The 26945-nt window shown below is 50.3% G+C and overlaps 4 protein-coding genes across 8 annotated transcripts in view; 2 read left to right on the top strand and 2 right to left on the bottom strand.

The window, feature by feature from the left end:
- The window catches only part of ptpro (protein tyrosine phosphatase receptor type O), a 36345-nt gene extending 34218 nt beyond the window's left edge, over positions 1 to 2127 (bottom strand). The window contains exon 1 of one of the 2 annotated variants that reach the window (XM_068586257.1): positions 1708 to 2127. In XM_068586257.1, coding sequence (XP_068442358.1) covers positions 1708 to 1815 — 108 coding nt within the window. In that variant the 5' untranslated portion in view covers positions 1816 to 2127. The remainder of the gene's footprint in view (positions 1 to 1707) is intronic. The other variant, XM_068586256.1, reaches the window with a different exon arrangement.
- A 1409-nt stretch (positions 2128 to 3536) lies between these two features.
- cradd (CASP2 and RIPK1 domain containing adaptor with death domain) lies at positions 3537 to 5383 on the top strand. Its single transcript, XM_068586793.1, has 3 exons — positions 3537 to 3767; positions 4002 to 4333; positions 4601 to 5383. Exons 2-3 carry the CDS (start codon positions 4030 to 4032, stop codon positions 4891 to 4893), a joined length of 597 nt encoding a protein of 198 aa, XP_068442894.1. The 5' UTR covers positions 3537 to 3767; positions 4002 to 4029; the 3' UTR covers positions 4894 to 5383.
- A 396-nt stretch (positions 5384 to 5779) lies between these two features.
- ncaph2 (non-SMC condensin II complex, subunit H2) lies at positions 5780 to 12617 on the top strand. 3 transcript variants are annotated; one of them, XM_068586294.1, is made up of 19 exons: positions 6027 to 6067; positions 6197 to 6299; positions 6676 to 6788; positions 6867 to 6968; positions 7040 to 7101; positions 7176 to 7245; positions 7474 to 7530; positions 7716 to 7795; positions 7969 to 8227; positions 8299 to 8361; positions 8591 to 8756; positions 8839 to 8883; positions 8974 to 9044; positions 9436 to 9550; positions 9655 to 9723; positions 10555 to 10604; positions 10912 to 11013; positions 11097 to 11246; positions 11936 to 12617. In XM_068586294.1, exons 3-19 carry the CDS (start codon positions 6681 to 6683, stop codon positions 12062 to 12064), a joined length of 1698 nt encoding a protein of 565 aa, XP_068442395.1. In that variant the 5' UTR covers positions 6027 to 6067; positions 6197 to 6299; positions 6676 to 6680; the 3' UTR covers positions 12065 to 12617. The 3 variants fall into 3 exon arrangements, with proteins under 3 accessions (XP_068442394.1, XP_068442396.1, XP_068442395.1); XM_068586293.1 differs by lacking the exons at positions 6027 to 6067; positions 6197 to 6299 and adding an exon at positions 5780 to 5868; XM_068586295.1 differs by lacking the exon at positions 6197 to 6299 and having other exon boundaries at positions 6012 to 6067.
- A 22-nt stretch (positions 12618 to 12639) lies between these two features.
- On the bottom strand, positions 12640 to 26894 carry LOC137791386 (UPF0606 protein KIAA1549-like). Of its 2 annotated transcripts, none has more exons than XM_068586291.1 (21): positions 26615 to 26894; positions 25154 to 25356; positions 21891 to 23144; positions 21726 to 21808; positions 21297 to 21590; positions 20962 to 21154; positions 20778 to 20837; positions 19674 to 19825; positions 19371 to 19548; positions 19107 to 19291; positions 18838 to 19040; positions 18571 to 18695; positions 18143 to 18157; positions 17857 to 18038; positions 17493 to 17728; positions 17241 to 17376; positions 16691 to 16978; positions 16548 to 16600; positions 16339 to 16466; positions 16098 to 16252; positions 12640 to 15754 (listed from the first exon to the last, which is right to left on the bottom strand). In XM_068586291.1, exons 2-21 carry the CDS (start codon positions 25323 to 25325, stop codon positions 15530 to 15532), a joined length of 4317 nt encoding a protein of 1438 aa, XP_068442392.1. In that variant the 5' UTR covers positions 25326 to 25356; positions 26615 to 26894; the 3' UTR covers positions 12640 to 15529. The 2 variants fall into 2 exon arrangements, with proteins under 2 accessions (XP_068442392.1, XP_068442393.1); XM_068586292.1 differs by lacking the exon at positions 26615 to 26894 and adding an exon at positions 26532 to 26609.
- Between the last annotated feature and the right edge of the window lie 51 nt (positions 26895 to 26945).

The following is a 26945-nucleotide window of genomic DNA, read 5'->3' as shown; positions in this document are numbered from 1 at the left end:
TATATATATATATATATATATATATATATATATATATATATATATATATATATATATATATACACACACACACACACACACAGTACACACAGTACACACACCATGTTTCTGTGTGTGTACTGTGTGTGTTATGTATACTGTGTGTTGTGTGTACTGTGTGTTGTGTGTGGTGGTCTACGTCAGCTGCAGCCGTCTGACCCACTTTCCTCCTGCGCCTCACAACAAGGACCTACACCAAGGACCCACACCAAGGACCTACAACAAGGACCTACAACAAGGACCCACACCAAGGACCCACAACAAGGACCTACAACAAGGACCTACAACAAGGACCCACACCAAGGACCCACACCAAGGACCCACACCAAGGACCTACAACAAGGACCTACAACAAGGACCCACACCAAGGACCCACAACAAGGACCTACAACAAGGACCCACACCAAGGACCCACAACAAGGACCCACACCAAGGACCCACACCAAGGACCTACAACAAGGACCCACACCAAGGACCCACAACAAGGACCCACACCAAGGACCTACAACAAGGACCCACACCAAGGACCCACAACAAGGACCCACACCAAGGACCCACACCAAGGACCTACAACAAGGACCCACACCAAGGACCCACAACAAGGACCCACACCAAGGACCTACAACAAGGACCCACACCAAGGACCTACAACAAGGACCTACAACAAGGACCCACACCAAGGACCCACAACAAGGACCCACACCAAGGACCTACAACAAGGACCCACACCAAGGACCTACACCAAGGACCCACAACAAGGACCCACACCAAGGACCTACAACAAGGACCCACACCAAGGACCTACACCAAGGACCCACAACAAGGACCCACACCAAGGACCCACACCAAGGACCTACAACAAGGACCCACACCAAGGACCTACAACAAGGACCCACACCAAGGACCTACAACAAGGACCTACAACAAGGACCCACACCAAGGACCCACAACAAGGACCCACACCAAGGACCTACAACAAGGACCCACACCAAGGACCTACACCAAGGACCCACAACAAGGACCCACAACAAGGACCCACAACAAGGACCTACAACAAGGACCTACAACAAGGACCCACACCAAGGACCCACAACAAGGACCTACAACAAGGACCCACACCAAGGACCCACACCAAGGACCGATAACACATCGGCCATTAAATCGCATGTTTTTTTAATGGGGTCTGGTGTGTTGTGGGTCCTTGTTGTGGGTCCTTATTGTGGGTCCTTGTTGTGAGTCCTTGTTGTGGGTCCTTGTTGTGGGTCCTTATTGTGGGTCCTTGTGGTGAGTCCTTGTTGTGGGTCCTTGGTGTGGGTCCTTGTTGTGGGTCCTTGGTGTGGGTCCTTGGTGTGGGTCCTTGTTGTTGGTCCTTGGTGTGGGTCCTTGTTGTAGGTCCTTGGTGTGGGTCCTTGTTGTGGGTCCTTATTGTGGGTCCTTGTGGTGAGTCCTTGTGGTGAGTCCTTGTTGTGGGTCCTTGTTGTGGGTCCTTGTTGTGGGTCCTTGGTGTGGGTCCTTGTTGTAGGTCCTTGGTGTGGGTCCTTGTGGTGAGTCTGCGTAGCCCGGATCCCCCCCCCCCTCCCCCTCCTGCCCCCCAACACAAAGCCGCTCGGGCCGCGGCCCCAGGCCCCTCTCAGCCCGCTATCTGTGGCCGAGGAGCGGCGTCCTTACCCGGGTGCAGCAGAGCGTGCAGAGCGCGAGCAGCAGCGGGGCGGGCGGCATGGTGCTGCGGGGCCGCGGCGCTCTAATCCCGGCTCTTCCTCTCAGTCTGCTGCGCATCCAAACAATGGCGCCTCCTCCTCTGCTGCATCGGAGCGCGATGCTCCGCTGCTCCTTAGCGGCGCATCTTCATCACCGCCATCCTCTTCATCGCCGTCCTCCTCTTCCTCCCCGTCCTTCCTCTTCCTCGGTTTGTCTACGTTCAGGGACCGCAGCCGCGGGGGAAACGGGGCCGAGCTCCGGCGGTCGCGCCGCGGCCTGGAGACGAGCAGGAGGTCGGTGTCTGGCAGCGGGGATGAGGCTGCTGCTGCGCGGCTGCTGCTGCGGAGAAGCCCCGCCCTGCTGCCGGGTCCTCCTCCTCCACCTCCTCCTCTTCATTCTCCTCCACCTCTGCATCATCCTCCTCCCCAGTAGAGATAAAGTCCTTCACTCAGTGGTTCTCAAGCTGTCAGCTCCTCTCTGGAGGAGGCAACATGGAACAACATGGTCCAACTTGTTGAGACTCATCATCCGTGTTTTTAAATCATAGATTAAATAAAATGTAAATCCCTTTCAAGTGAACCAGATCGCTCCATCTGACCAAAACCAATAACATGTGCAGTCACTTTGTTAAACAATGCAAACACCCTGACATGTTTTCATGAAGCTGGTCTGCAGTGTGTAGTCATTCCTCCATGTCCTCTCGTTCTGATGAAAGAAGACTGACAACACTTCTGCTCACAAAACACAGTACAACGTTTTAGACATTTATTGACGTGCAGTTATTCATATTCCACTGCTTGTTGAACCTCTTCCACCACATGAGTTCTGTTTTCACAAGAGATATGAAGAATTTCAAAGAGACATATTATCTATTTACCAATGGCGGCTGGTGACTATTCTTTTTTTTGTTTTGTTTAAATACTCCACAATAAGAAGAAAAGAGCTTTGGGTAGAATGTAGATATATAGTGTCGTCCTGCGGTCAGTCCTGCTGCTGCTGGGGGTTTAAATCCAGACGTTCGGGGCTTAATATATATATATATATATATATATATATATATATATATATATATATATATATATATATATATATATATATATATATATATATATATATAAAGAACAGGTCATTTTATACATTAAATAGCTCCAGTAAAGTGGAGAATGACCAAATTCACCTTCAGCATCGATGGGCTCCCCTTGTTGTACTACAGTTGTTTTTATTTTTTTTAGAGAAATGCCATTTTTAAGAATTAATATGAATTATGATTCATATTTTTTGCAAATAATATTCAATATCTTGCTGTGCGCACTCGTCACACACCAGAGTGACCTGAGCAGCTCGGAGACGACATGAAGGTTGTGGCTTGTTGTCTGCGTCACTTTGATCACAGAGCGTTGTGTTTTTACACCATTTAGTGAAAGTTTTTGATCCAATAGGTTTCAATATGTGAGTGTGTGTGTCGTCGTGTGTGCGTGTGTCATTGTGTGTGTGTCGTCGTGTGTGCGTGTGTCATTGTGCGTGTGTGTGTGTCGTTGTGTGTGCGTGTGTGTGTCGTTATCAGTTATAGGTATTATACAATATAATAATTATGATTATCCTTCATTTTACAATATAAAGCGTATCACAATCTTAATTATAGTTCCACAGTGGACTATTTGTTGGATGTACTGAATACGTCAAGTTAAATGTTGTTCTCTAACATTTTAATTAAAATGACATGTCATTCAATACTTGATTGAATGAATTACTGTCGTAAAGTTGATGAAATGATTAACTGCCGTAAAGTGGATCAGACGGCCTCTCCCTTTGGACGGACTTCATTAACTAACGTCTCAGTCTGAGAAGTCGTCTTCAGTCGTTAACTATCGGCTCCTGCGCCGGTCGGATCGTTCAGATTCTGCTCGGAGATTCGGAACATATTTGAATAATAAAGGAACTTTTGTTTCTAACGTAAACCTAGCTTTAGCATTAGCTTACGCTGTTCGCTAAGAGAGCTTTTCTACAAAAATAAAAAGGAGGGATTCCCGGTATGTGCCATACGTGTCGAAAAAGGATTGGGCTATAATAATTTACTTTTTGAAATGTAATTGGTTGAACAAATTCTAAAAGTTGGCGAGTGGTTAGTAAAACATTGGTTCCGCGGCATGTTTTCACTCGGACGCAATAACATTGAGCACACAGTAGTTATCCGACTCGACACACTCGTTTTTGTGAAAAATACTCAAGTTATTCGATTATGAATTAATTAGTATTATTTCCAGCCGGAGAACCGGCGACGAGCGCCTCAGAATGGACCCGGTCCACGTCGCTCTGCTGCGGACACACAGGCTGTATCTGTCCGGGCAGCTACTGGTCAGCGATGCCATCGTTCCGTTCCTGTACCAGGAGGACATCCTGTCTGGCGGACACGTGGAGGCCATCGAGGCCCAGAGCACCAGCACCCTGAGGTGCCTCAAGCTGCTGGACCTGCTGCCGACCCGCGGGCCCCGGGCCTTCCACTGCTTCCTCCGGTCTCTGGAGGACTACGGCTGGGTCCGAGACCAACTGCTGCTGGAGCTCCAGACTGGACCAGCACCAGGACCCAGCTCAGCAGGTGAGACCAGAACCAGAAGGGGAGGAGGAAGGGAAAGAGGAGGAGTAGGACCAGCCCCCAACTGGCCCCGAACCAGCAGGTCCACCTCCCGTCCCCCAGGCTGTGACCCAGAGGCAGAGCTGATAGATATGATTTGTGTTCTTGTTGTCCAATCAGAAAAGACCACCTCAACGTCAATATTGAGGATTAAAGAGGCAGTAAGTTCTTGAGGGTAAAAATCTCACGTTCTAGAATAAAATTGAATGAGTTCATTAAATGTCTCTGCAGACGTCCGGCTCCCCGACTCGGTTCTGCAAAAGGTTCCCTCGGACCGGGTCTTGTCCCGACTGGCGTCCCGGCTCGGCGTCGAGTGGGAGTCGGTCTTGATGGATCTGGGTCTGTCCTCGGAGGACTTGTTCCGGTGTCGGTCCGATCACCATCTCAGTACTCACGGAGCGGTTCTGGCCGGTCTGGTTTGCTGGAAACAACTCGGAGGGAAGACCGCCACGGTCCAGAGACTCCTAAGGAGCCTACTGGCCTCAGGCCTCCATCCGTCTGTCCTGGAGGACGCCCTGCTGTGACCAAACATCTACTGTCTCTTTAAGGACGTCTAGACCTCTGTACTGTCTCCTTAAGGACATCTAGACCTCTGTACTGTCTCCTTAAGGACATCTAGACCTCTGTACTGTCTCTTTAAGGACATCCAGACCCCTGTACTGTCTCTTTAAGGACATCCAGACCCCTGTACTGTCTCTTTAAGGACGTCTAGACCTCTGTACTGTCTCTTTAAGGACGTCTAGACCTCTGTACTGTCTCTTTAAGGACGTCTAGACCTCTGTACTGTCTCTTTAAGGACATCTCGACCTCTGTACTGTCTCTTTAAGGAGACAGTTAAAAAGTGTGAATGCTACAGGTCCTGGGTTCTAATCTGTCAACAATGTAAAATGTGATGTCTCTCTTTGTGAATATGTTCTGCTCTAAAGCTCTTTCATGTGAGGGTGTGGCTCCTCTTTTATTCTGTAAACCTCTGAAACACAACCCGATGTTTATTAAACATTCTGCTCTGAACCTCATGCCCAAAGTTACACTTTGGTGATAGTTGTTATTGGACAGTGTTGATCTGTTTTATTGAAATAAAGCTTTGTTTTTTAGAATATTCTACTCAAAACCTCTTTTCTTGTCATTGTGGAGTTTTTTTTTTTTTTTTTGAGAGCGCAGTTGTTTTTTTTAAGAGCTCAGGTTTTTTTGAGTTGTTTTTTTTGAGAGAGAGAGCAATTTTTTTTAATTGAGAGCAAAGATTTTTGATATAATTTACTTACAAACAACACATTAGCTCTGGTAAAAAGAAATACAGAAATCTACCTCCATATATTTCGGGGTGAAGCGTGTGTTGGCGGATCCATACTCCGGAGCAGCAGGTGGCGGTAATGCTCCAATAAGATGGATGCCAACCGCCGTTAAACCAGAAGACGACGAAGAAGAACGTGATCAGCGAAGAAGAAACCTGCGCGGGTATTTTGACTTATGTTAGCGGGACTTCTGTTGTCATTTCCTCGGTGAGTTTTTTTGTGTTTTGTCCTAAAGCAGCTTTACAGCGTTACGTTAAATATGAACACGTATACGTTTTAGTATGATTCGGTTCATTTAACGGTTAGTTTGACGTAATATTTCAGCCGCAGTGTGTTTGTTTGTACGAAGAGGACATTCCGCCGAACTAAGATATAAAAAGTGTGATTCGTGTTCTCCGGGTCACTGGTAGGTTAACTCTCCTGCCAGACTACTAGTTATGATGTATAACTAATGCATCGGCTGTTCGGTTGTATTCGGCGCAGGATTTAACACGTTTAGATGTAAATGTTTTCCACAATCCTCCATCCATCTCAGCGTTATCATGACGTCATGTAACTGAAGACGCTGTCCGTGCATTAAAACGTGTGATTTCTGAATGGAGTTTGGCGGAACGTCTCAAAGGCTTCGTTATTGTGAGGTACTTCATTGGTATTTCAATGTCATGGTATCACATGCTTTCACCCTAGTACATGTATACCGAAATACTGTATGTGTAATATGTTTACAAATATACAATACTATTGGTGTTAGTGTGCACTGTGTGTATACAATGAATGTGTGTATACTGTGTGTTTGTGTGTGTACCGTGTGTATATACTGTGTGTGTGTACAGTGTGCGTGTGTGTACCATGTGTGTGTATATACCGTGTACGTGTATACTTTGTGTGTTCAGTGCTTGATGAGTATTTCTGGTACTTTTGCTGGTAATACTGAAATACTTTTCCTTCTCCCGTTGTGATATTGTTATGTTTACCTGTAAATAACAATAGTAATACTGGTGTGTTGTGGTTCAGTCCTGATGGAGTTCACAGAGAGCAGGTTCCCTCACCTGCTGCAGCCAATCAGAGAGCTCACAAAGAACTGGGAGATCGACGTGGCGTCGGAGCTCAACGACTACTTGGAAGAGGTGAGCAGCTGAAAGCAAGATGGCGCTTGTGGAGGCGGACTGACCGGACGTGTGTGCGTGTGCTTCTGTGTGTTGCAGCTGGACAACATGTGCATCACGTTCGACGGCGGAAAAACCCGGCTGAACTTTGCGGAAGCGGCGCTGTTGATCCAGGGCTCGGCCTGCATCTACAGCAAGAAGGTCGGTCGTTGAGAGTAACGGTAGCTTCTGAGGCCGAGCGGCTCCGCTTGACAGCTAGCGGTGTGTTTCAGGTGGAGCTGCTGCACAGCCTGGTGTACCAGACCCTGCAGTACATCACCGACGGGAGCAAGAAGTAAGCTCCGCCTCCTGAGCGTTCCTCAGACGCCCTCAGGCGCTGTAGTTTATTCTGACGTTTGCTCCCGACAGACGGAGCAAACAAGCCTCGCCCCAAGAGGCCGAGGAGGCGGCAGAACACGGCGCCGACGACGCAATGGGGGTGAGAACCTTGTTTGTTCCATCTGTCTGTTCCTTTCTGACCTGAGAAAGGAGAAGATGTTTATATATTAAAGTATTCACTGTTCTTTCAAACGTCAAAACGTTTACAAACAGAAAGCAACTGGCCAATAGTCTGCTTCTCCCCTGAACTGTTGGGGGGAGGAGCTACAGGAGTGCAAAGGCATTCTGGGTAATCTAGGATATCATTCAGACTGTCTGTCGCCTTCAGTTCACTCCACTCGACATCGACGTCTCCGGGAACCCGATGAAGGCCGACTCCAACACGGTGAGTTCAGTTTGTTCCAGACTAACTCTGATCGGTTTGTTCCAGACTAACTCTGATCGGTTTGTTCCAGACTGACTCTGATCGGTTTGTTCCAGACTAACTCTGATCGGTTTGTTCCAGACTAACTCTGATCGGTTTGTTCCAGACTGACTCTTGTTTCCTCACTGTCTCTCTGCTTGATCCAGACGGTAAACGTTGCTCCTCTTCCTCCTGAGTCTCTGATTCCTCTGGAAACTACAGAGAAGCACAAGCTTCCTCTCATCAGGTCTGTTTGTTTTAAATACTTATACTTCTATACTTAGTGTTTTGTATACTTATACTTCTTTACTTAGTGTTTTGTATACTTATACTTCTATACTTAGTGTTTTAAATACTTATACTTCTATACTTGGTGTTTTAAATACTTATACTTCTATAAGTAAAGCCGTGTTCTTGCAGCCTGGCGGGCGACGTGCTGAGCAGCCAGAAGGACTTCAGGATCAACGTCTTCGTCCCAGGAGCTGAAGACGTGATCCTGCTGAGCGTGAGCGCCGCCTGCAGGCTGCTGCTGCCCCCTGCAGGCCTGCAGACAGCGCCCCCTGCTGGGGAGGCCGCCGCCGCCGCCGCCGAGGACCACTTCCTTCCTCTGGAGGATGACCACATGGAGCCGGACCAGGAGCGGGACCCGGACCCGGAGGAGCACGTGGACCGACAGCAGGTCTCGCTTCATCCTCCAGTTCAGAGACTTTGAGTCTGGACTCGTTCACTGAAGCCTTCAAACTGTTTCAGGCTCCGAGTGAAAGCCGGAGGATCCGAGAGCGCCGAGCCCCAGAGCCCAGGACGCCGCCGCACGTACGTCCCAATGCTCTGTTCATGTGTTCATGTCCTCATGTGTTCATGTGAGGACGCAGGGGCTGCCGCACGTACGTCCCAATGCTCTGTTCATGTGTTCATGTCCTCATGTGTTCATGTGAGGACGCAGGGGCCGCCGCACGTACGTCCCAATGCTCTGTTCATGTCCTCCGGATGACGTGTGTTCATGTGTTCAGAATGACATGTGTTCATGTGTTCATGTCCTCAGGATGACGTGTGGACGTCACATGACCCGTACAGCGTTCTGGGTGGCGACGCCCCCTTCCGGGCGGGGCGGTGCCACGCGGTGCCGGCCGGTCTGGACGGCGGCGGCAAGAGGAAGCGGAGACGGGTCGCCTCGCTGCAGGACTTCAACAGCTGGTTCAGGAGAACCTGTGAGAACCGGTTCTGTTCACGAGAGGAAGACGACGATGATGAAGACGATGATGAAGATGATGATTTTTCTCTTTGTTTCAGTTGATCCTCCAGAGCACAAACTGAAAAATGGCCCCACGTCTCCAGGTAACACATTTTACCAAGAAACGCAGCGCACAACTGTTGACTTCATGTGTTCATGTTCATGTGTTCATGTGTTCTCTTAATGTGTTCCAGACCTGAACTACATCTATGTGAGCACCATGAAGAACAAACTCAGGACTCAGAAGAGGATCAACAGGAAAGCGGTAAGACCGAACCTGTCAATCACCTTGTAGCCCCGCCCTAAAGCACACTCCAATGAAGCATAGACTTCTATACAACCAGAGGAGTCGCCCCCTGGTGGTCAGGAGAGAGAATGCAGCTTTAACACATGAAGCATAGACTTCTATACAACCAGAGGAGTCGCCCCCTGGTGGTCAGGAGAGAGAATGCAGCTTTAACACATGAAGCATAGACTTCTATACAACCAGAGGAGTCGCCCCCTGGTGGTCAGGAGAGAGAATGCAGCTTTAACACATGAAGCATAGACTTCTATACAACCAGAGGAGTCGCCCCCTGGTGGTCAGGAGAGAGAATGCAGCTTTAACACTTCTATAGACTTCTGTACAACAGTGATGTGTGTGTGATGTCACTCAGGGGGTGGCGGTCTCTGATGAAGAACTGAGGAGGACCTTCCTGCAGCCGGAGGAGGCGGGGCCACATCAGCCGGGGGAGGAGCCTGTGGACGGATGCAGACCCCCTGACCTGCTGGGTAAAACTTCTCGCAGGACTCACTTCAAGTCCTTTCAGCTCAGCTGCTCAGAAGAATGAAAGGAGTGGTCGTGATGTTGATCAGCTGATTAATAATTCTTCAAGGTGGAGACGACGACTCGGACAACGAACAGGAAGAATTTCCAGACGACCTTCCAGACTTCATGCCAGCAGGTAAGCTAACACCTGAAGACCTGGTGGAGTGGACTCACCTGGTGGTGTGGACTCGCCTGGTGGTGTGGACTCGCCTGGTGGTGTGGACTCGCCTGGTGGAGTGGACTCGCCTGGTGGAGTGGACTCGCCTGGTGGAGTGGACTCGCCTGGTGGAGTGGACTCGCCTGGTGGTGTGGACTCGCCTGGTGGTGTGGACTCACCTGGTGGTGTGGACTCACCTGGTGGAGTGGACTCACCTGGTGGTGTGGACTCGCCTGGTGGTGTGGACTCACCTGGTGGTGTGGACTCGCCTGGTGGAGTGGACTCGCCTGGTGGTGTGGACTCGCCTGGTGGAGTGGACTCGCCTGGTGGAGTGGACTCGCCTGGTGGTGTGGACTCGCCTGGTGGAGTGGACTCACCTGGTGGTGTGGACTCGCCTGGTGGAGTGGACTCGCCTGGTGGTGTGGACTCGCCTGGTGGAGTGGACTCACCTGGTGGTGTGGACTCGCCTGGTGGAGTGGACTCACCTGGTGGTGTGGACTCACCTGGTGGTGTGGACTCACCTGGTGGAGTGGACTCACCTGGTGGTGTGGACTCGCCTGGTGGTGTGGACTCACCTGGTGGAGTGGACTCACCTGGTGGTGTGGACTCGCCTGGTGGAGTGGACTCGCCTGGTGGTGTGGACTCGCCTGGTGGAGTGGACTCACCTGGTGGTGTGGACTCGCCTGGTGGTGTGGACTCGCCTGGTGGAGTGGACTCGCCTGGTGGTGTGGACTCGCCTGGTGGAGTGGACTCACCTGGTGGAGTGGACTCGCCTGGTGGTGTGGATCTAACTGATCTTTTTGTTTTCAGGCGCTGAGAGAGATGAACTGAGTTATGAAGATCTGGTGAAGCTGCGTGTGGTAAGAGACCAGCACATACATGTGTCCTGCGTGGTGCGTTCAGGAGCTCACAGCATACTGTACATGTGTCCTGCGTGGTGCGTTCAGGAGCTCACAGCATACTGTACATGTGTCCTGCGTGGTGCGTTCAGGAGCTCACAGCATACTGTACATGTGTCCTGCGTGGTGCGTTCAGGAGCTCACAGCATACTGTACATGTGTCCTGCGTGGTGCGTTCAGGAGCTCACAGCATACTGTACATGTGTCCTGCGTGGTGCGTTCAGGAGCTCACAGCATACTGTACATGTGTCCTGCGTGGTGCGTTCAGGAGCAGCTGGTCGTGACCTCTCGGGCGTTCACTCAGGAGACGGCTCTGTCCCGCAGAGTCAAAGACTGGGAGGACAAGATCCGGCCTGAACTGGTGCTGCAGGTAAGAGTCACTGGGAACCAGTATGTTGTTGTTGTTGTTGTTGAGCTGTGACTCAACGTTGTTGTGGTTGACGTTGTGTTCAGGAGCAGCGTTCGGTGTTCGACATCCACGACTACGGAGACCGGATCGTCTCGGCGCTGAACGCCGTCGGCCAGCGAAGAAACTTCTCCTCCATCGTGTCCGGACTGCACAACTATGAAGCCTGCAAATACCTGCTGGCCTCGCTGCAGCTGGTAAACAACAACAACAACACATTACTCACTACCTGCTGGCCTCGCTGCAGCTGGTAAACAACAACAACAACACATTACTCACTACCTGCTGGCCTCGCTGCAGCTGGTAAACAACAACAACAACATGTTACTCACCACTAAATTCCTCATCTAACATGAAGCTGGTAAACAATGCAGACATTTACTCTCTTTGCCCCGCGCCCCGTCTCTCAGGCTTACGACTCTCTTTGCCCCGCGCCCCGTCTCTCAGGCTTACAACTCTCTTTGCCCCGCGCCTCGTCTCTCAGGCTTACGACTCTCTTTGCCCCGCGCCTCGTCTCTCAGGCTTACGACTCTCTTTGCCCCGCGCCTCGTCTCTCAGGCTTACGACTCTCTTTGCCCCGCGCCTCGTCTCTCAGGCTTACGACTCTCTTTGCCCCGCGCCTCGTCTCTCAGGCTTACGACTCTCTTTGCCCCGCGCCTCGTCTCTCAGGCTTACGACTCTCTTTGCCCCGCGCCCCGTCTCTCAGGCTTACGACTCTCTTTGCCCCGCGCCTCGTCTCTCAGGCTTACGACTCTCTTTGCCCCGCGCCTCGTCTCTCAGGCTTACGACTCTCTTTGCCCCGCGCCTCGTCTCTCAGGCTTACGACTCTCTTTGCCCCTCCTCTCTCAGGCTAACAACGTTCTTTGCCCTGCGCCCCGTCTCTCAGGCTAACGACCTCACGGTGGAGCTGGACAGCGTCGGCCGTCTGGAGGACAGCGTGGACACGATGGGGCTGAAGCTGCTCAGCACGCTGAGAGCCAACGACAGGTTCAAGGCCCTGCCGGGGTCCACCTGAAGAGTGTGTGTGTGTGTGTGTGTGTGTGTGTGTGTGTGTGTGTGTGTGTGTACAAAATACAAATAAAAAAGCTGCAAAAGGACCAAAGCTAACATTCACGACCTGTGTGCCGATGTGATGAACACAAACACGTTTACGTCTGTTCCTGGTTCAACACCTGAACCATAGACACCTGGACGTTCAACACCTGGACGTTCAACACCTGAACCATAGACACCTGGACGTTCAACACCTGAACCATAGACACCTGGACGTTCAACACCTGGACGTTCAACACCTGAACCATAGACACCTGGACGTTCAACACCTGGACGTTCAACACCTGAACCATAGACACCTGGACGTTCAACACCTGGTCCAGGTGTTGAACGTTCTCTCTGTAAAGGTTGACTTTGATAAAGTGAAGTTTAGAACAGAGAACCTTCAGAGGTTTGTCTGTAATTATGCAATTTTGTTTAAGATTTTGACTGTTTGTTTAAAATAGATTAACATCCTGATTATGAAGCTTTTCTTTATTGTTGTTTTAAACCAGTGATAAAAAAACAGAAACCAGCGACTTGATCACATTAATCCCTTTAATGTTTGTTCACACAATCACAGCCCATGAGTCATGTGACTCAGTCTCAGGTGAGATCACCTGGTCTCAGGTGAAACAGGAATGTGGTTTGAATCGGAGCAAAACCAGTACGGAAGGTCATTCATGACAAAACGAATGACTCAGAGTATCGGACGCGTTCAGATATAACTTGTGATCAGATATCTGGATATTGATTACAAGGAAAACCAGAAGAACGAGTTCTCATCTGAAGGAACCGGCGTCGGATCAGAAGACTCGGGTCCGTCCCGAGAGAACCAGGGTTCCCTTTTTGGTTTTGTCATGAGTGAACGTCCGCCCTGCGACTCGTCTGCAGGATTCTCTTTGAGGAGCTCAGATCTAGAAAAACTCAGAATCTAGAAAACATCGAAGGAACATTCATCAGAAGTTCATCAACTTCTTTAAATCATCTTGACACCTGCAGGCGATCACCTTTTTGTGTGTGTGTGTGTGTGTGTGTGTGACGGGCGTCAGACACACTTTGAGTCTTTGGGGTAGCACCATGTGATCCTGTGGGCGGGGCCAAGTCATACCGCTTGACTGACAGGTGCCAGATCCAATCACAAGTGTCCAGCCGGTGTCGGCCGCGTTGGCAGGAGATCTTTGAGTCCGTTCAGCGGAGCAATCACAGATAAAATATGTTCTAAATATATTATGTTTTCTATTTAACACCATATTCACTTTCATTTATACACTGACTACTGGAACCATCTTCATTTGGATTTTAAAAAATATAATTTGCAAATGCAAAGAAACATGTTTCATATGGAGTATTTTTTTCCTCATGTGATCGGATGAGCGATGGTTCTGTGATAATCGATCTTTGCTCGGTTTTAACTCGACGTGGAGCAACTCTACTTTGAACATCTTTTAGCAGCATGCTGAACAATAACTGGAACATCACGAGGAGCAAACGCCTCAAACTGAGTCAAACATGCTGAAGAAGAGCAGACAGACCAACTCTGACCGGATTGTAAGAGTGAGCCACTTCTTCACAACACGACAGAAAACAGCCAACCAGCGGAGACGGGAACCAGTCATTCAGCTCACAGGCTGAATCAAAATGTTCAGCGTTCCTTCACTGAGGGAAAGGACGAGGACCCAGAGTTCATAGCAAAATCACTGTGATGATAAGAAAGAATAGTGCTCAGGGGTCAGTTATCCTCACTCCCATCCACCCTGTTGGACCAGATGAATGCAACAGAGAAGTTGTTTTCTGGGTCGTAGTAACCATGATGGCCACAGGGGGCGCTGCTGAGGCAGCCACTAGTAACGGCTCGTCATGTGAGACTTTGTGCTGTGGTAAACCACAAGGGTCGGTCCTGGCAACCCGCGAGGCAGACAAAGAGCTTTTATCTCTTTGAAGTCATGTTTGTTTTAGTGTGCAATGAACATGTCGTCCTCTTGGGAACTCAGTTCCTTTAGTTTCTGCTCTAGATGAATGACTGGTTTCCCATTTATTTTTACCCATCGGTGACGTGGTGAACTCGCCTGCAGCGTTCTGCTCATGCACTGATGGATGCAAATAAATCAGCAATGAAATAACTTGATATCAAAGCAATGCATTAGCGCAATATTTTTTTCCATTGCCACCGATACAGGAACACACGAGCAGCTACGCTAAGCAACGCTAAGCTACGTCTCCACAGAGACACAAGCGCCGGCTCAAAGTCGACCAAGAGCTCAAACACAAGAAGAATACAACCATCGAACAGTAGGTAGGTCTTTTTTTGATCAAAATAAAATATTTAAAGTATACTTTCATATATAAGCAATAAAAATAAGTAACATCTCAATACTCCAACAATGACTCTTACATTAATATTGTGCTCATTGGGATTATATCTCTTTACAGATATTCATATTCATTCTTATAGATATTTATACTTTTCACTGTTTTGCGTCCCTTTGCCGTGAGAACTGTACGCCACCTCCAGCTGTGCAAAGACCTCATTGATATGGTTTGTGAACGATGACCTGATCCCCGTGCTGATGGGCGTGTGGAAGGCAATAAGTGGTCAATGAGGAGATGGCATGAGGCGGTTAGCACCACAGAAGGTCCAGAGTGACAATCCTCTTCAGAACTTTAGGAGGGACGACTGAATCCAGAAGGTCAGGAGGGACGACTGAATCCAGAAGGTCAGGAGGGACGACTGAATCCAGAAGGTCAGGAGGGACGACTGAATCCAGAAGGTCAGAAGGGATGACTGAATCCAGAAGGTCAGAAGGGATGACTGAATCCAGAAGGTCAGAAGGGATGACTGAATCCAGAAGGTCAGGAGGGACGACTGAGTGAACTTTCAATCCCGGAAGGTCCGGACGGAAGATCCATTCAGACTGTTCGGAAAAAAACGAGTGTCTTCAGAAGTTTAAAATGAATGATCCACTCCAGATCTTGAGAGGGACCATTCACTCCGGTGGGTTAGGAAGGACAATCTTCTGTGATGATCTGCTCCAGAGGGACCATTTACTCCAGGAAGGATAGGGATAATTTGCTCCAAAAGGTCAGGAAGGACAACCTGATCACTCAGTGGGATCATCCACTCCAGAAGGTCAAGAAGGATGATCTCATCTGGAAGTTCAGGAAGGATGATGATGGAATGATCCACTCCAGGAAGCACTTGAATGGAAACGTGAAGAGTCTAATGAAACGCGAGCTGAAGATGACGGACGGGACCCTGTAACGTACCGGAGGTCAGGAGTCTTTTTTTTTTCAGATGTGGATTGTGGTCCAGAGTTTTTTTTGGGGTTTAGCGGCACAGACGTGGATTAGCTCAAGAGAGTCCAGACTCTGGATCAGTTAATTATGGAGTTTTAATCCACTCTTTCCAGACTGTAAGTGGTTTAAAACAATTATGGTTGGAACCAGTCTAAGGGTAGCTGGTCACTGCAGTCTGTCTCTGGGCCAGACGTCGCAGCTCCTCCCTGATGGCCTTTATCAGGGAGGCGGAGGTGTGGGCGGAGGGAGAGGCGTCCTCTGGCGGGTACTCTGGGGTCGGTGAGGTCAGGAGGAGAGGAGGAGCCGACGGGTCCCGTAAAGAGGAGCTGGGCATCTGGAAAACAGAGGAAGAGGAGAACTCTGGGAACGACAGCACCTGCAGGAAGAAGGGAGCGAGACACAAGAACATGTATCCAGATTAAAGATATGAAAAGAAATTGCAAATAAATGGACAACAACAGACATTAGTTGTCGTTTAACAACTTCCGTCCTTGGTCGACTCAGAACTGAACAACGTGAACCATCAATCTGCGTCGTGAGGGTCAGCAGGCTCTGAAGGCGTGGACTGTTTGCTCCAGACTGGACTCGTCTGAATGGTCTGGTCAGACGTATAGTGACAGGCCCTCTCTGCCTCTATCACCATGGTCTCATTACTATAATGACAATTGATGTGAACAGAACCAGCCCGAGCTGGTGGGATTGTCCCACTACAGACTCACACTCTCTCTGCTGGCTCCTTGTCTGGACAGGTCCTGGTCTGAGTGCAGCTGGGTCCAGCTGGAGCCGGTGGGACCGGACATGCTGCGCCCGACCCCGGGGTACGCGCCAATCTGACTGGACAAACCCACCTGGGTCAAGTGGTGGAGCTGCACACCTGGAGGTCATTAGAAAGACACAGTTCAGTGCTATTGACCTTTAAAGTAGGAGGCGGACAGGACGAATGACAGGATGACAGAGTACCTGTGCTGCCCCCTACAGGCCGAGGTCTGGACGAAGAGGGGGGGTCCTCGTAAGGCCCCCTGCTGGAGTAGACCGACTCCTGCAGCTGGTCTCCAGTAGAAACATACCCTGCTGAGCTGAGACCTTGCCTGTATACCACACAGAGAATCAGCACTGGTTCAGGTCCAGACTATGCACATGGACTTGGTTTTAAGTGGACTGACACTGACCTGTGCAGCAGGCCCTGGACTGATGACGGAGACATTCCCAGCTCTGCGTATCTCTGCAGAAAGAACAAAAGAAGAGCTAAATGACAACTGAGCATCAGGCCACGACAGACTGAAAGAGGCCTCTGCTGCTGGAAGACACTCACAGCAGAGAAGGGGCTCTGAGAGGGGGCAGCTGGGTAAGAGCCCCACTGCCGGCCTGGGGGCCGGGTCTGGGGGGAGGGGCTGGGCAGGGCGGGGCTTACCCCGCTCAGCCCGGCGCTGCCCTGAGAGGACGGCGACACCAGGGCGAAGGCGTCGTCCAGAAGGGAGTGCATCTGCTGCCGGGCCTCCTCGATTGAGGGCTGGGGGGGCATGTAGGGGGGCGGGGCCGAGTCGAACACCTCGTCAGTGGGGGAGGGGCTGCCGTGGTCCGGGGGCAGGTCGGGGTCCGACTATGAAACACAGAAAACAGAGAATCAAGAGAGTTTTTTAATTCATATGTGGACTTGAGCTCCCTCGCTTGAGGCAGTGACTCACTCCCGACCCGGAGAGTCTTGAAACTAGTGACTCTCTGGCTCTCTTCCTCTCTGGGAACTGCCCTGGACGTGTTCTGCAGAAACCAACAGAACCACTTCATGCAAAGAGCAGGGACTCCTCCCGGAGGTCCTCAGACCAGAGTCCCTCCGGGAAGAGCCGCTCCCTGGTTCCACTCACCATGTAGGCCACGTTGTTGAGTCCTGGGTACTTCCTGTAGGTGGCGCTGTGATCATTGAGCAGCCGGTCTCGGTCCGTATCAGGAAGACTTCCAGGTCCTGGCTGAGCTCGTCGACCTCGAGGAGAGCGCCTCCCTCTGGAGGACAAAGACACAGGTTTTCTTTGTTAATCTGGTCGTCCAGAATCTGGAGATAATGATCAATCGGGTCATAATGAGGAGCTCATATTCAGAGCCTCTAACTGGTGCGTGACCTCCTCCTGGAGTCGGTGGGCGTGGGCGGCGAGTGGTTGTTGGCCTGCAGGATGCAGTCCATGTGGTCGTGGGCGGAGCTATAGAGACGCTGCGCCACCTCGCCCTGCACCGGCCCGTCTCCGAACGCGTCCATGATGTCGTCCATGGAGGGGAACTCGCACTGGCCCCGCCTCTTGGCGCGCTGCCGGAGTTTGTTCCTGTGATGCTCGATCTCGGACTTGTGTCTCAGCGCCACCTGCAGGAGAACAGGAGAGGATCTCAGTCCTCGTATTCTTCACGTCTCATGAAGTTCAGGTTAGCGAGGTCAGTAAACACAGCAACAAGAACACGGGAGGTTCGACGTCCTCGCGGCGGCGGCCTCACCTCCGTGCTGACCTTGTCGGTGAGGGCGGGGCTTAGCGGCGCCGCCGGCGGGCTGGGCCGCGGCTGCATGGCGATCAGCTGCACCTTGTTGGCCTGGCGGCGCGTCCCGTCGGACGAGCCGCGGGACAGACGGTCCACGTGGTCGAAGATGGAGGACGAGGACAGCAGCTCGTCTGCGGCGCCTGGAGGAGCGACACCGGCGTCAGACAGCTGATCGGCTTCTGATCATGGTTATTGATCAGAGCGGCTTCGACCAATCAGGAGAGGAAGCTTCAAACCAACGTACCCAACTTGTTCCTCCCTTCAGTCCAGAAGCACCAGGAGAAAAGACATGACAGAGTTATCCTCCTTTCCTTCTTATCCTCGTCTCCTCTTTATCCTCCTTTCCTCTTTATCCTCGTCTCCTCTTTATCCTCCTTTCCTCTTTATCCTCGTCTCCTCTTTATCCTCCTTTCCTCTTTATCCTCGTCTCCTCTTTATCCTCCTTTCCTCTTTATCCTCGTCTCTTTACTCTTTATTCTACTTCAATTTATTCTCTTTCTTTTCTCCTCTTTTCTCCTCACCTCTTCCACTCAAACCCTAAATTCAAGGTTTTTATTTTAAGAGCAAATTTGTATTTGTATACACAAATCTACCTCCCCCCCCCCCCCCCCCCTCCCCACACACACACACACACACACACAGTTCAGCTGGTGATGTCACCGTGTGTCTGACCATTTTTGGGCGTCTTCCTGTGCTTCCCCTCGCTGGGCGTGGCCACAGGTCGAGTGCTTTCTTCTGCCGATTCTCTGCCGCTTGATTGGTCGCTGCCTAACGAGTCTCCGTCTGACGGGCTGAGTCTGCAGGATTAATTAATAATGTTAATAATGTTATTAGTGACATGACGTCACAGCAGAAGCTCACGCGTCTTTTCATGAATAGTTTAGAGGTGTCCGTCGTGATGATGAGGAAACTTCTCACAGAGGAGCAGCGGCGTCCTACCTGCCCCGCCGCCGGCTGCTCCGCGGCGCCTTCGTGGACGAGCCTTTGGATTTGGGGGTGTTGAGGTCGCCGCCGTCGGAGGGCGTGGCCTCTTTGGCGGCGGGCGGCGGGCCGGGCTCCTGGATCACCAGGATGTCGTCCTTGCTGTGCTGCCCCAGGTGCAGTTTGGCGAAGTCGAAGCCTTTGACGCTCGGAGCCTGAAGCTGAGAGAGGACACGAGGTCAGCGGCCGGCGAGAGGACACGCCGCGGCTTCCTGTCGACCTCTGACCTTCTGCCGCTGCTGGATGGTGCTGATGGCGTCCGGCTGGAACTCCAGCTTCTCCGAGCCGCACAGCTTCCAGTAGAGGATGATGACGATGAAGAGCGCCAGCAGCACCGGCACCACCACGCCCACGATGAGCCAGACGCTGCTGCTCTGAGTCTCTGCTGGGGGGACGGACAGGGTCTCCACAGCTGGAGGGGGTAGGGGGACAGGTGAGAGGGGGACAGGTGAGAGGGGGACAGGTGAGGAACAGGTGAGCGAGAGACTCACGCTGGGCAATGGGCCTCTGGACGCGGTGTCCCAGGACGATGGCGGCTCTCTGGAGGTCCAGGCGGTTCAAGGTGAGCGCCGTCGCCTCGGCAGGTATCCGCTCACCACCTGGACCCTCCACGAAGTAGAAGACCTCCAGGGGAAGCTCCGCCCCCGACAGCCTCGCCACCCGCACCACCTGAGCAAGCAGGTGGAGCGTGGAGAACACGGTCAGCAGAGACTCTGAGCTTCACCTGGTGGGAATCTCTGTACAGGTGTGTTAATTCAGGTGTGTTTATTGGGTGTAGCTGTATGACCACATACCTGTAGACTGTTGTTGCCTGCAGCTGTCGCTCTCCTCCAGCGCCTCCTGCTGGCGGCCTGCAGACTCTCCTCCAGCAGCAGAGCCAGACGCCTCTCCAGACGAGCTTTAAAGCTCCTCTCGGACACCAGCTGCTCGGGGACCCCCAACAGCACTGAAGACACACACATGCACACACATGCACACACACACATATATATAAACAATGTAACACATGGAGGTAGATTTGTGTATTTTTTACCCGAGCGAATTTCTTGTTTGTAAGTAAATTATATCAAAAATCTTTGCTCTCCATTAAAAAGTATACACTCTTAAAAAAAATAAGTTGTTTGAGAGTGTATATATTTTTGAGTGCATTTTTTTTGAGTGTATTTTTTCTGAGTGTATTTTTTTAGTGTAATTCTTTTAAAGAGTGTATTTTTTTAAGTGTATTTTTTTTAGTGTATTTTTTTTAGTGTATTTTTTAAGTTAATTTTTTTAGAGCAAAGATTTTTTAATTGAGAGCACTTTTTGTATTTTTTTAGTGTATTTTTTAATAGTGTATTTATTTTTGAGAGTATTTTTTGAGTGTATTTTTTAGAGTGTATTTTTTGAGTGTGTTTTTTTAGAGTGTATTTTTTGAGTGTATTTTTTATAGTGTATTTATTTTTGAGAGTGAATTATTTTAGAGTGTATTTTTTTAGAGCGAAGAGTTTTTAATTGAGAGCACTTTTTTGTATTTTTTATTTTTTTGAGTGTATTTTTTTTTTGAGAGTGTATTTTTTTGAGTGTATTCTTTTAGTGTATTCTTTTAGAGTGTATTTTTGAGTGTATTCTTTTAGTGTGTATTTTTTGAGTGTATTCTTTTTAGTGTATTTCTTTTAGAGAGTGTGTTTCTTTAGAGTGTATTGTTTTTAGAGAATGTGTTTTTTGAGAGTGTATTTTTTTTAGAGCAAAGATTTTTTAATTGAGAGCACTTTTTTGTATTTATTTAGAAATTTTTTTAGAGCTAATTTTTTTAAATTTACTTTTAAACAAGACATTTCCTCAGGTAAAAAATAAACATATCTATCTCCATAGTAACAGCACATCACCTTTCTGTAGCAAGTCCAACCCAAAAGACTCACCTGTACGGACCCAGGTGGAGCGCAGGTGGTGTGACGTGTTCAGCTCCGGGTAGTGGAACGCTGTGAACACACGCGTAACACACGCAGAACACACATTCAACACATCTGAAACCGAAATCAAACGTGATCTAACTATTGTTTACCACATTAATATATGGTGTGTGATTATTAACAAACGTCGTACGTTCTGCGATCTGAAGAGCAGGAAATCCGACGTAGAAGCTGAACTCCACCAGACTGAGCTTCCTCAGGTGTTCGCTGACCTCTGACCCCAGCAGGTAGTCCCGCCCATCACGCACGGCGAAAGTGACGTCGACGGAAATCTTCTGCTCCGCCGCCGCAGACGGACGACTGACAGCCATGGTGATGTTCAGCAGCTGCAGAGTGATCCAGTGTGAACACACTGACTCTGTTAGGGTCACTGGTGAGCACATTGACCCTTACCCTGGCCCTAACACTGGTGTAAACACCCCCGCCAGGCGAGTCCCTCCTCACCTGCACGGTGACGTTCCTCCTCACCTGCACGGTGACGTTCCCGGCCTCGTGTGATCGTCGGCGTGTCTCTCCGTACGCCGTCGCCAGCCCTCTCTCCACGCGCTCGCTGAAGTTACAGACTCTGACGTCCACGTGAGCGAACTGCAGCACGCAGTGGATCTGGTGCCGGAGGTCCGGCACGGCGTAGAGCGGCGCCACGCTGGGCAGCGAGCTGGACCCGCGCGGCGGCCGGCGCAGCGCGTTGATGACCGACACGGCGGTGAAGATCAGCGGCCCGGACACGACGCGGAAGGCAAAACTGGACGGAGTTCTCAGGAACTGAGGAGACAGACAGCTGTCAATCATCAATAGCGTCAATCAATCAAGTCCAACATCAGAGAACAATGGTGGTGGTGGAGGAGGAAGTGGTGGAGGAGGAGGAGGAGGAGGTGTTTGTGGAGGAGGAGTTGGTACCTGCAGCTCGACTGATCGGTTGAACTCTCTCCTCAGGAGATCTCTGACTTGAGTGAAACCCGATGACGAACCTTTAGAACTGACTGCAGGAACAAGAAGAAACCGGTTAGCTGACCGAGCGCTTCCTGGTCATGTGACCTTGAGCCGCCGTCACGACCGACTCACCTACTCTGACCAGGTACATCTCTGGCTTGGTGACATTGCACAGGTACGTCCTGCCCGGGGGGCTCTGAGCCACTCTGGGAGTCGGGCCCGGAGGAGCTCTGGTCCGGCTGGTGGTCGTGGTGGTGGTGGTGGTGGTCATGGTGGCGGTGGTGGTGGTGGTGGTCTTGGTGGTTGTGGTGGTGGTTCTGGTGGGCGGAACTTTCACTGGCTTCTCCGTGACCACTGGAGGCCTCTCCGGTCTGTCGGGGCGAGTGGGAGGGCCCAGCGGGGGTGGAGGAGGCACCCGGCCGGTGGTGTTGGAAGGGGGGCGGGGTCGAGGTCTACCCGGGGCCGGGACCCGGTCTTTGGGTTTTACACCAGTAGGAGAAGCAGTTTTTATGGTGGTCGATGGTGGAGGTGGCTTCTCCTCACCTGGGAGAGTAGGTGAGAGGGGGAGGGGGAGGGTGGGCCGCTCCGGAGGCCCGAAGCCTGGGGAAGGAGACGAGGATGAAGGGGGACGCTGGGTTTGTGTTGTTGTGGGAGTGATGGGGGGTTTGGAGTCAGTCCAGTCCACTCGGTCCCGCCCCTTTTCCTGGTCCCACCCCCTCTCCTGGTCCCGCCCCCTCTCCTGGTCCCGCCCCTTTTCCTGGTCCCGCCCCCTCTCCCGGGCCAGCAGGTTGGTGTAGTACTCCATGCTGTTCATGTCCGGCAGCAGCAGCTCCGTGGGCTCCAGCGGCATCATGTCCTCCAGGTCGTAGTCCTGGTCCCAGTTGGGGAAGACGTCCGGATGGGAGGGGCGAGTGTGCAAGGGCATGCCGGGGGTGGAGGAGGAGGGGGAGAGAGGGAGGCGCGAGGAGAGAGGGATGCCGGGGCGCACCGGGAAGGCCGTGTCATAAGAGACCCAGTCCCCGCCCAGGTCTTCGTCGTAGGGGTGGTCCGGTAGGGGCGTGGCCAGGGACAGCTCCTCGCCGTCCGGCACCATGAAGGACAGCGTCTCCAGGTAGTCTCCGGAACCCCAGGCCTCCTCCAGCGAGGGGCCCTGCTCCCAGGGGGGAGGAGGGGTGAGGGTGGGCTGGGTGTGGGGGGGCAGGGCTGGGGGGAGGCTCGGGGACAGCAGGTCTGGAGGCCTCAGCAGGAGGTGGATCCCCTGAGCGCCCGAGTCCTCAGGACCACCACTGTTACCATTGTAGCCTGAGAGAGGGCTGGGGACCGGGGTTCTGGAGGAGGAGGAAGAGGAGGAAGAGGACTCTGCCGTCCTGTTAAGGTCCAGCACACCTGGTAGACAAAGAGAGGGATTTAATTAACGTCCCTCTGAAGCTGAGAGGCTCCAACTCAACTGTCCCATGTGAATGAATGAATGAAAAGTACTTTATTAATCTCCAAGGAGAAATTTTTTGTCGTACTAGCGGCATCCCAATGCCGTAAACTAAGTTAAACACACAGATGATAAAATAAAAATAAATAATAACAGGAACAGCGGGTAACAGATGTATGCATAAGTAAGAAATAAGTATAAACATATATATACACATACATGCAAGCAAGCGGAATGGATACATATATATATATATATACATACACCCGCACACATATACATACACACATACATACATATCTACACATGCATATATACACACATACATACATATACACATACACATACATATACATATATACAAACATATACATATACATATATACATACATACACATACCTACACATACACACCCACCCGTGGCCCACGCACATACATGTACACATATATACATACATATCTATATACATACACACGCATACACACATACATACATACACATACATACATATGCATGCATGCATGCATGCATACATACATACATACATACATACACACATGTACACATACATATACACATACACATGTGCAAAACATACACAACAAGCAAAACACAGCAGTGTATTCGGAGGATAAATTAGTGTATTCAGTGTATTCAGAGGTTTGATTTAAATTAAATGTAAACTGAAATGTGCAAAAAGTGCAAAATGCAAAATATATGTATGCAGCATACATAACATATATACATCAGCATATCTATATACATGTACAGTGTACAGTGTGACTTAGTCCACGGATCTGGACTCAAGGGATTTATTGTATAGCCTTATGGCCGAGGGTAGGAATGCCTTCCTGTAGCGGTCCTTGTGGCAGCGGAGCGTGATGAGTCTTTTTGAAAAAGTGCTCCGCTGACCCTGTAGGAGCTGGTGGAGAGGGTGGTCCGAGTTGTCTAATATGGACAATAGTTTCTTTAGTGTCCTCCTCTCCACCACCTGTTCCAAATGCTCCTGCTTGCAGCCGATGATGGAGCCGGCTTTCTTAACCAGCTTGTTAAGTCTGTTGGTGTCACCGGCTCCAATGTGAACCCATTTATAGTCTTTATGCTAAGCTAGACCAACAATTACCCCTGTGTCTAGTCTTCATGTAAGCTAGGCTAACAATTACCCCTGTGTCTAGTCTTCATGTAAGCTAGGCTAACAATTACCCCTGTGTCTAGTCTTCATGCTAAGCTAGGCTAACAATTTCCCCTGTGTCTAGTCTTCATGTAAGCTAGGCTAACAATTACCCCTGTGTCTAGTCTTCATGCTAAGCTAGGCTAACAATTTCCCCTGTGTCTAGTCTTCATGTAAGCTAGGCTAACAATTACCCCTGTGTCTAGTCTTCATGCTAAGCTAGGCTAACAATTACCCCTGTGTCTAGTCTTCATGCTAAGCTAGGCTAACAATTTCCCCTGTGTCTAGTCTTCATGCTAAGCTAGGCTAAAAATTTCCCCTGTGTCTAGTCTTCATGTAAGCTAGGCTAACAATTACCCCTGTGTCTAATCTTTATGCTAAGCTAGGCTAACAATTACCCCTGTGTCTAGTCTTCATGCTAAGCTAGGCTAACAATTTCCCCTGTGTCTAGTCTTCATGCTAAGCTAGGCTAACAATTTCCCCTGTGTCTAGTCTCCATGTAAGCTAGGCTAACAATTACCTCTGTGTCTAATCTTCATACTAAGCTAGGCTAACAATTACCCCTGTGTCTAGTCTTCATGCTAAGCTAGGCTAACAATTTCCCCTGTGTCTAGTCTTCATGCTAAGCTAGGCTAACAATTTCCCCTGTGTCTGGTCTTCATGCTAAGCTAGGCTAACAATTACCCCTGTGTCTGGTCGTCATGCTAAGCTAGGCTAACAATTACCCCTGTGTCTGGTCGTCATGCTAAGCTAGGCTAGAGCCTGTAAAACAGGTTCTTTGAAAACCGGAACCTACCTGCAGCAGGTGAGCCTGACGTCACCGTGGAAACCAGCGTGCCGGCCACCAGCAGGATGACGCTGAGTGTGCGTTTGCACTCTGAGGTTCTGGGGTCCATCCCGGTCCTGGTACTGGTTCTGGTTCTGGTCCTGGTCCTGTAGACGGCGTCCTGCAGGATCACAAGGTCCATCGTCCCCAGAGAGCCACGAGTCCAACAGGACCTGAACCACAGGAGGGCATGAGGTACTAATACAACATGTAGAGGTACTAATACAACATGTAGAGGTACTGGTACAACGTGTAGGGGTACTAATACAACATGTAGAGGTACTAGTACAACATGTAGAGGTACTGGTACAACATGTAGAGGTACTAGTACAACATGTAGAGGTACTAGTACAACATGTAGAGGTACTAGTACAACATGTAAAGGTACTAAAACAACATGTAGAGGTACTAGTACAATGTGTAGGGGTACTAATACAACATGTAGAGGTACTAGTACAACATGTAGAGGTACTAATACAACATGTAAAAGTAGAAGTCAAAATATACTTAAAGTCAAAGTAGTTCTGAAGAATCTTATAATTATGATTTTCATCAAGTTAATGTTGCATCATACAGAATGTTATATAATACTATATATATATATATATATATATATATATATATATATATATATATATATATATATCAATATAGATATAGTATAATATAATCTATAATCACTTATTAGTGACCATTCAAAGCTACAAATGCAAGACTAAAACCATAAAACTACATGAAGACAGAAAATAAATATACATTTTACATTGTATATGTATTTTTAATATATATATATATATATATATATATATATATATATATATATATATATATATATATATATATATATATATATGCCTTTCTGCTCGGCCTGGTTCTGCTTTGTTCCGGACCAGCTCAGCTCCAACAGGCCGTTTCTACCTGAGCTGGCCGGGTTCGGTTCGGTTCGGCTCCGCTCGGTTCAATCCCCTCTCGCAGTGAGCCTATTATCGGACAGATGAGCAGCCGTCGGTCCTCTCCGCGGACACGCCGGCATGGCGGCCGCTGTGAGCCGCTCCGCGGTCTCCCCGTCCCGGCTCACAGCGGCCTGATTACCGGTCCGGCTCTGGTTCGACCCGGATCCTGCTGCTGATGACCTGATTACCGGGATCGCACCTCGGTCACCACGAGCAGCAGCATCAGGGTCGCGGACGCGTTACAGCCGGTCCAGACCCGCCTCCATGCGGCTCCAGCTGCGCCGAGCCCCCCGAGCCGCGGCGATGCGGACCCCCCCTCCTCACACACACACACACACACACACACACACACACACACACACACACACACACACACACACACACACACCGCTCACCTGCTGTTCACAGACAGGAGCCGAGCCGCGCTACCAGCCCGGCAGCAGCGCCCCGGTGCCCCGGTCCGGTAGAGGAGACATACCTGCCATCCTGGAGATGCGCATCGGGGCGCGTCACGCCTCCAGAGCCGCGCGGCGCGCTTCCTGCGCGGGCACGAGGAAGCGGAGGGTCGCTGCAGAACCCGTCCTGGTCCTCGGATGACGGGTCCTGGTCCTCAGGGGTTCCGGTTCACAGCACCATGAAACATAAACATGGATGTTTGTGTGTGAAACACGGACAGCGAGGTGGACGCGTTAATAATAATATTACTAATAATAGTGATGCTCTTCAGACCCTCTCGCGCCCCCTCGAGGAGCCCTCGGTCTGATGTCACCAGCACGAGGCCCTCTGCTGCCCCCTGCTGGAGCTACAGT

The sequence above is a fragment of the Clinocottus analis genome, unplaced genomic scaffold (genome assembly GCF_023055335.1).
Source record: "Clinocottus analis isolate CAN_PGR_092001 unplaced genomic scaffold, fCliAna1.0.p SCAF_20, whole genome shotgun sequence".
NCBI classification, from domain to species: Eukaryota; Metazoa; Chordata; class Actinopteri; order Perciformes; family Cottidae; genus Clinocottus; species Clinocottus analis.
This window is presented reverse-complemented; position numbering and strand designations above follow the sequence as displayed.